The sequence below is a fragment of the Telopea speciosissima genome, unplaced genomic scaffold (genome assembly GCF_018873765.1).
Source record: "Telopea speciosissima isolate NSW1024214 ecotype Mountain lineage unplaced genomic scaffold, Tspe_v1 Tspe_v1.0873, whole genome shotgun sequence".
NCBI classification, from domain to species: Eukaryota; Viridiplantae; Streptophyta; class Magnoliopsida; order Proteales; family Proteaceae; genus Telopea; species Telopea speciosissima.
In genome coordinates this window covers 1-8,379 of record NW_025318209.1, presented here as the reverse complement: position 1 = coordinate 8,379, position 8,379 = coordinate 1, and the positions used below count along the sequence as shown (strand labels likewise).

Below are 8,379 nucleotides of genomic sequence, written 5' to 3'. Positions count from 1 at the left end.
GAACCATCCCTGGCATGGTTACCAAGCCCTGCCCACTTGGGTACCCAAGGTAAGGATATCATTAAACATATGTGAAGAGGGGTATTTTGGTCATTTACCACCTCCACACACAGTACATAGCCCACTGGTGAAGGCCCATAGAGACTGGGCAGCATTTCAGCCCAAAATAAATCTTTGGGCGTTTCACTGGGTGATTGGGCCAATCGCCCACTGCATCGCCCAGAGCCTGTTTGAGACGAGTTCAGGCCTGGTTTCTTGGATTTTGCTACATGGGCAGCCATGGGATCGACCATGAATGCATGTATGATGGTCATGGACCATGTTTGAGGTACAATCCACTGGTCCCAATGATTTTTGGCTTGGTTCACCCATTTGGAAACCAGGAGCTGTCCAGACAGCTTAGAGAACAGCAGTCCAGGCTGTGTTCCAGCTCAGAGCCACGGTTTGGGCTGCATGCAAGGGTAGTTTTACGTCTACTTTTGTGGTAGGATGTTGTCCCTACCCTAATCTAAGCAAGGATCAGCTTGCAGGTACAGATCCATGCCCAGACTACCTGTTCTAGGTGCAACTGGGCAGTGCAATCTGGCACAGAGACTGGTTTCAGTCCCAGCTGTATATCAGCAATAACATCATATATAAAATGCTCAGATCTTACATGCAATAGCTTTGCATGTCATATTTGATGCATCCCAAGGCAAGTCCAAGGTGTTCTGGGCTTTACTTAGCCAGATACACCATCTCAGAGCAGGGATCCATAAGAAAATACTGAGGACAGCAGCATCACTGCATCAGGTGGTAAGACTTATTACCTGAGGATGGATGTGCTGCAGGGACAGAGGGCTGGATGCAGCTCTGGTCTCCTCCTCCTCTTTCCTCCTCCTTCTCCTTCTCTTCTTGTTCCTCTCTCTTCTCTTTCTCTCTTTCTTTCCTTTTCTGTTTCAGCTGGGGCAGTAAACGAATTATGTATTGCCCCCTTTCTATTTATAGTGTTGGCCCCTACTGGGGTCTGTTTGGTTTTGGGCCCCTCCTTCCAAAATGCATTTTTGACTGGATTCTGGGCCGTTCTGGCTGCTCAGGTGGGTTCCACATGGTACCAGGGGTGGTTAATGGTTCCTAAAATTCTCATCTACCCCTAGGGGGTGTTCATGGTCTGTATGGGTGGTCCCCACATGTCTGGAGTCCAAAATACTGTTTTCAGCCACTCTGGGCGATTCTCTAGGCCTTTAGGCCAATTGCCCAGTGCATCGCCCAGAGAATACAGCAATGTTGTATAGGCCCTGTGCTTGGCCCAGGGCTTGTGCTTTGCACCAATACCTCATCCAGGGTCTGATACACATCTAAATGGGTGTGGGCCCCCCATTTATGGATAGGAGAGAGAGTACCTGGGGTTTATGCAGTATATCATGCTGTGGGCAGTACAGCAACATGGGTCTGCAATCCATCTTCTGGCAGGTATGTAGGAGGACATCCTCAGGGGTTCAACTACTGGATTGATGGTCCACAGTGTGCTTGGGTGACTGGTTAGAGGTCCCTGTCCTTCATCCAAAATTCCAATCGGTCAGGGGCAGGCTTGACACTTCTTTTCTCTAGTACTTGCCAAATTAACTCTCTAGCGATTCTGTCATAAGATTTTTCTAGGTCAAAGACCATATGGAGATCCTTCTTGCAATCTCTAAATCTTTTCATGAGTCTCCTAAGTAGATAGATCCTACCATAGATCTTCGTGGCATAAAACCAAATTGGTTATCCGTAATAGTTTCTTGTCTCAGGTGGGTTTCAATAACCATCTCCCACAATTTTATAGTATGACTCCTTAGTTTATGCCTCTGGTTATTGCAGCTCTGAATTTCACCTTTATTTTTTGTAAATCAGAACCACAATTCTTCTCCTCCATTCATCTGGCATTTTCCTTGTGCTCATAATCTTATTAAACAACTTGGTTAGCCAAGAAAAACCACAAGTTCGTAAGCTCTTCCACACTTCTATTGGGACCTGATCTGGGCATAATGCCTTACCTACTTTCATCCTCCTTAAAGTTTCTTTTACTTCAAACACCCTAATCTTTCGTACATATCTACGACATGTGGTGTCTTAATGGGTAATGCAGTCTTGTAGGACAATATTACTTGAATTATCTTCATTTAGTAGGCTTATAAAAATAATATTTCCATCTCTCCTTACTGTCCCCATCCCTTATTAGTACTTTATCATCATCACTTTTAATATATTAACATGTTCACTTAGTTGTCAAGAGCTCAAGGCGTCGCCTAGGCGTCCAGGCGCCTTGGTCACCTAGTTGGTGTCTTAATTTTGGTCCCTCTCCAACACCTTGGGTTGCCTATACGCCATGACAACTATGCATGTTCAAGATCTCCACTGTTCCTTTCCCTCATTTAAGCTGTCTTATAGATAGCTTTTTCCCCTTTCTATATGCAGATTGTTATCAAGATCTTTATATTTCTTCGCCCTTGCTTTTCCCACAATCTTCTTTGCTTCATTTTTGTCAAATCTATACTTTTGTAGATCCTCTACATCCTTAGTCATTTTCCATTACTTGAAACTAGCTTTCTTAGTCTTAATGGCTACTTGAACTTCATCATCCACCACCAATTCTCCCTAGAAGAATGATGTTTTCCTTTCGATTCGCCTAGGCCATCTTTAGCAGCCTTCTTAATACATGTAGTCATCTCGTTCCACATCATATTAGTGTCTCCCTCAAATTCCCGCTTTTCTTGTTTGACCACTTTATCAATAAATGAGAAATGTTTTCAAGATATCTCCTTTTAAGATCCACCACCTTGTCCTACGGCAAATAAGCTCACCTTTCTTACGATTTTGCATATTGAGGTACAAATCCATGACCACTAATCTATGTTGTGTCTTGTGTTGTTAGGCTCTCCCCTGGTATAACCTTATAGTCCTTACATAACAATCTATCGGACCTTTTAGTTAGAAAGAACTCTATTTGGCTACTATGTTGCCCAGTTTAGAAGGTAACTAAATGCTCCTCTCTCTTTTCAAAGTAAGTGCTTACAATGGATAAATCATAAGCCACAACAAAATCTAAAAATGAGATAACCTCATTCCTCTCTCCAAAACCATATCCTCTATGTACACCTTCATATCCTCTATGATCTCTCCCAACAGGTCCATTCAGATCATCCCCTACAATAATCTTTCTCCGTGACTAAAACCTTGCACTAATCCATCCATGTGTTCCCAAAATTGTAACTTATTACTTTCATCCAATCCTACTTTGGGTGCATAAGCGCTAATTATGTTGACAACCTTTTTCTCCAACACAAGCTTGATGGATATAATCCTATCTCCAAATCTTTTAACATCCAACACATCATTCCTTAAATCTCTATCCAATACTATGCCCACTATTATTTTTATCCCCGTATACCAAAGTTTAAAATCATCCAACTCCTTAGCTTTTTTACCCTTCCATCTTATCTCTTGAATACAGGCTATGTTAATCCTCCTTCTCCTCACCACACTTATCAATTCTAGACTCTTACCGTTAAAGATCTAATGCTCCAAGATGCTAACCTAATCTTATGCCTTTGGACTAGCTTCTTTACCCGCACTCGTCCATGGTGTGAGAACCCTTGCCTACTTTTCACTACATCTGACGCAGTAGAAGATAGGTGGGCTAGATACCGTTCTAGCGCAAACGAACCTTGAATCCACAAGTAGAGAAAAGCGGGAAAATTTCTTCTTTTCTTCTATTCAGAATGTAAACTCCACAAAGGATATTTCAAAGCTCTTATATAGAGAGGCTTGCTTATAGAAGAAGAAAACAAAAAATTTGAATTTCAAAACTTTGGCAAACTGCTTCGCCTTCGAAATGCGCGAAAACGGCCAAAAAACGCATATCAGCGCTGTTGGCACTGTCTCCTGAAGAGCTTGTCAAGATCTTTGATTTGATGCCCTATTTCACTTAATACCTTTGACCAGTCCGTGTGGACTTCTCCTGGTCCAACCTTCTCAAGAACTCATCTGATATCTCCTCTACATCAGCATCTAGGTGCTGAAGCAGCGTGTCTCTTACAGGGGATGCCCTAGCTAACCTTTGCTCACTTTTCATTACACTCGGGCCATAATGTAGCGCGTCACTTATTCTAGCAGGGAACGCCCTTGTATAATACTGATATAATATAAGGTTCTAGAATCCATGTTAAAGGATTTGGGTAGGGTTTTTTTTCCGGTGCCGGCTGCTGACCTGACACACCAACCCTCCTCCTTTACCCGGGCTTGGGACTGGTAGCAAACACTGGCGGAGTTATATGGCTAAGCCATGAACCCTAATTAAAATTCCATATTTTAGAATCTTCTTATTTTAAAAGGGGAATTGATAACATACATTGATGAACGCATCTAATTTGCTTCTCAAATTTCTTCGTAGGCATTTTCTTCTCACTCTTAAGTTTTCTAATTATTTCCTCATTTGCTTCTATAGTACATCTCATTTGTTTAATTCTCACATTTTGAGACATTATTAGGCAACGCTATTGCTTCTTGCTCTCCTTCCCTTCTCTGGTGACTATTGTTTTCTGTTTATTTTTTTTTGGATGAATAATTGTTTTCTGTTAGATACAGGCTGTATCTTGATGCTGTACAGTTTTTCTTTTTTTTCAGTGCTGTTAAATATTTTAGTTGATTGAAATACTTAAATTGATTATTTATCGGACATATAGGAGAAGGAACAGTCTGCATTGCGTGCTCACAGCAGCTCCGTTAGAGGTAGAAGGCAGGAAAATATTCCTGAAGACAATGTTCCCAAGGCTGGAAATTTTCAACCTTTTATCAAAGAAGAAGTCCTAGTTGATATATACAATGTATGAGATAAGCTTATATGGCACTGTCTATTATACATTTCATTAATTACCCTTCTAATTAGGACTGTTTTCATTTCTCCCAGGATGTTTTCCCATGCAATGCTGAGCAGTTCTTTAATGTATTTCTGGCTGATGATTCAAATTTTCTTCATGAATATCGGTCGGCACGCAAAGACTCTAATCTTAATGTAAGCTCCTGAAGCTTATGATGCTTCTGCCCAAGGATTATTTGAAATTTCTAAATATTTGACCACCTTTGTTTTGTTACATGCATTCACAACTGCATTACTTGGAAATTTACTACTGCGTATTGCCTGTACTTTTCAGAGGGGCTGTTGTCTTTCCTCATTTTGCTGCTTTCTTATTCTTAGATACAAATATAAGAATACTCTTTCCAGTGAGGCATTTCTCTCAGATTAACCATATGACCATGTGGTTAGCGATTAAGTTTTTTGATGAGATCTGAACCCTGAAGGACCCGGTTAAAACTCATTCTTCGACTCGTAAAACTAGATTAGGTCTTTCAATATTCTACATATGTTGCCTGCAGTCATCAGTGCAACCATTATTGGGATTATATATATAATTTGAAGATTAGAGTTTCTTATGTCGTGTTTCCAATATATAGACTGCTGTTATAGTTAGTTTGAAGTATTGAGCTAACCCTATCACAATTGGCAGCACTTAATGTTTGTTCTCATTATTTTCTTAAGCTTGTTCTATGGATGCAAAAACTGATGCACTTCTCAGCCCATGTTAGTACCCAGATGATGATACTTCAGCAGAAAATAGTCAGTGACAGGCATGTGGGCTCATTAATGAAAGTGTAGCATGCAAAAGGGTGGCACCACTGTTTGATGTATCTCACTGATCATATGAATGATCTGATTGAATGATTGTAAATGTCCCTTCACTTTCATCTGGAAGGTATTAATGGTAGGAGGTCAGGGGATAGGAGCTCACAATCACCTGTTTATTTTATGGTGCCGTAAATTTTAGTGGGTCCCATTCATTAGCACAGCTCAATGGCTGATATATGCATGTATGTGTGATGTCTATCCAGGGTGATGGTTGACCAATTTTGACTTACACTTTAGTGTTAAATGTTCCTCATGAATGTGAGACAAAATTTAGTTATGAAGTTTTTGAACTGCCTGCAGTAGTAGTCTGACATTTTCTGGTTGTGGGTTGTGGTTTTCAGTTGGGCCAGTGGCATACTCCAGATGAATATGATGGCCAGGTCAGAGAAATTACATTCAGATCTGTGTGCAACAGTCCCATGTGTCCACCAGACACGGCCATGACTGAGTGGCAGCATGCTGTTTTCTCAGCTGATAAAAGAACTCTGGTCTGAATAATTACGTCACCTACTTACATACACTTTATGCAATTTGTTCACTTGTTTGTCCTCTTTGGAACACTGTTTTTCTTTGCTTCATCATGGAAATTTTTTAGACTGACTATTTCAGGTGTTTGAGACTGTACAACAGGCACATGATGTTCCATTTGGGTCTTACTTTGAGGTATTAAACAGTATACAAGTTTGAACATGCTTTCTTGGATAAATTTATACTTCATATGTTCTCTCCTGTTTGGAAATTGAGATTCTAAGATAACTAGCTGCAAAAGTGAATCACATTCTAAAGAAGAAACCTGTGGACACCATCAGAAATTGTAAATAGTGGATTTTGGCTCCTTTTTAGTTATCACTGTAATGAGGTTTTATGTGTCAGGAAGGCAGCTGCCTTTGTGAAAACCCGTATTTTAGTCCTATTAATTGTCGTCCCAAAAGATAAGATAGGAAGGGAGTGGTTGTGTGTGAATGACATAAGGCGGCATGTGTATGTGAAGCTTATTTGCTGGTATCATTGAGATTGACCGAGGCTCATCTGACTATCTAGCCAGGTTGGACCAATCTAAGATCCTTTCTGTTCTGTGCCTGGGTTATGGCTTGTAAAAGATGGTTCTAAACTATGTTATCTGCAGATTTTTCATCATTTCTGCTGGACTCCTTGGGAATATCATAGTACTGCTGCTTCATTCTCTTCTTTGCTTGTTCAGCGACATACAGCCACTAATCTTTATACTCAAAAGAAATTTTGAGACCCTTATTTCAATGCTGGAAACATACAGATACTGTTTCCTTTTTCTACACAGCATTCCAGTTTTTCTTTTTCTTTTTGGGAGAAGAGGGGTGGGTGGGGGAGGAATAGTCAACCAATTGCCTTTTAATGTGGCCAAGGTGGTCTACTGGGGTCCTTAAGTTGGACATTCTGTGAAGACTTTATCCCAAAAATTGGACAGGGCTGGCCAAGAGGAAGTTTGATGGGAAGTAAAAAATACAGTAATCTAAAGTTCTGGCTTTGACTCCCAATGGTATCCGATGAATGGTGGTTCGTACACATGCTGCTTGTGCACAATTTGAAGGTCATAGGTAGGGGTATTCAATCTTGCTCATAGGCCATCCTGATTTAAGAAGCTTTTGCAATGCAGCCTAGATTAGAAAACAAGACTTTACCTAATACAAGAAATGGAGAACTGCATAGAAGAGGGACAGAGAGGGGGAATGTTTTCAGCAAGGCTTGGTTCCTAAATGACCAGGAATAAGAAGAGAATACTTTTCTGAAACTTTTTAGTAAAATGGTCAACAGTTCTTTACAATGGAAACCATTATAGGTAAAAGGATAACTGCTGATGATCTCAGCCCTTGAAAATACCTATGTGCATAATAGTTTTTTGAAGTGAGTGGGTGGAGAGATGCCACCTTTACCCATCTTCCTTCCCAAAGCATAATCTCAGAACCGTTGTTGGGTATTTTTTTTTTTTTTTTAATAACTAAAGATAACCTTATTTATATAATATTTGGCTCCCAGAAGGACCAAAGATCCACTAATACAAATTTGTTAACTCTTGTGATTACCAAGATTTCCTTCCTACCTTAATGCTAATGGAAAAATCACACTGACCATGACAGCAAATGATAAATTTTCCATTAAGAAAGTATCCTGTAGCTAGAGCTTCTCTCCAATATAAGTTCACGCCATACCACCAGTAGTTGTCCGGATTATCTGAAACAAAGAAGATCCAATGACAACAAAGACGAAGAACCCTAGGACTAGTGGCCCAACCAGGTAGTCATTTCCTTTCGTTGTAGTCATTTCAGGCACCGCTCCTCTCTTTGTAATATTCTTCTCAAACCCCTCCACCTTCCGATGTGCAAGGCACCTCGAAGTTGTCATTTTACGAGCGAGATCTGCAGACGGGAACGGAGATTACTTTCTTCCGGGAGGTTTCTAGCTCAGGTGTTTCCTCACTTTCTTTTCGCATGAAGGAAGGAAAACGCAATAAAATCAGGACTGAGCTTCCCTTCATCTATGGCGAAGAACGAATTCTTCATCCTGGCATTGGTATCATCAGATTGCCAGATTGCAGAGGGAGAGTAGTTTCAATATTTTATTTTAATTTTTGGTGAAAGAGAAGTTGCAGGAAAAATAAGAAAAATGGGAAGTAGCGAATGGGGTCACAGGAAGAAGAA

General features: G+C 40.5%; 1 protein-coding gene and 1 long non-coding RNA gene across 2 annotated transcripts; one reads left to right on the top strand and one right to left on the bottom strand.

Moving 5' to 3' along the window:
* Positions 1–4,680: 4,680 nt before the first annotated feature.
* On the top strand, positions 4,681–6,486 carry LOC122648362. Its single transcript, XR_006331060.1, has 4 exons — positions 4,681–4,844; positions 4,928–5,032; positions 6,046–6,192; positions 6,314–6,486. It is a non-coding gene; the product is annotated as an uncharacterized LOC122648362 (long non-coding RNA).
* Positions 6,487–7,677: 1,191 nt separating this feature from the next.
* On the bottom strand, positions 7,678–8,181 carry LOC122648361 (stress-associated endoplasmic reticulum protein 2-like). The gene has a single exon (XM_043841589.1). The coding sequence runs from the start codon at positions 8,081–8,083 to the stop codon at positions 7,880–7,882; it is 204 nt and encodes a 67-aa protein (XP_043697524.1). The 5' UTR covers positions 8,084–8,181; the 3' UTR covers positions 7,678–7,879.
* Positions 8,182–8,379: the final 198 nt, after the last annotated feature.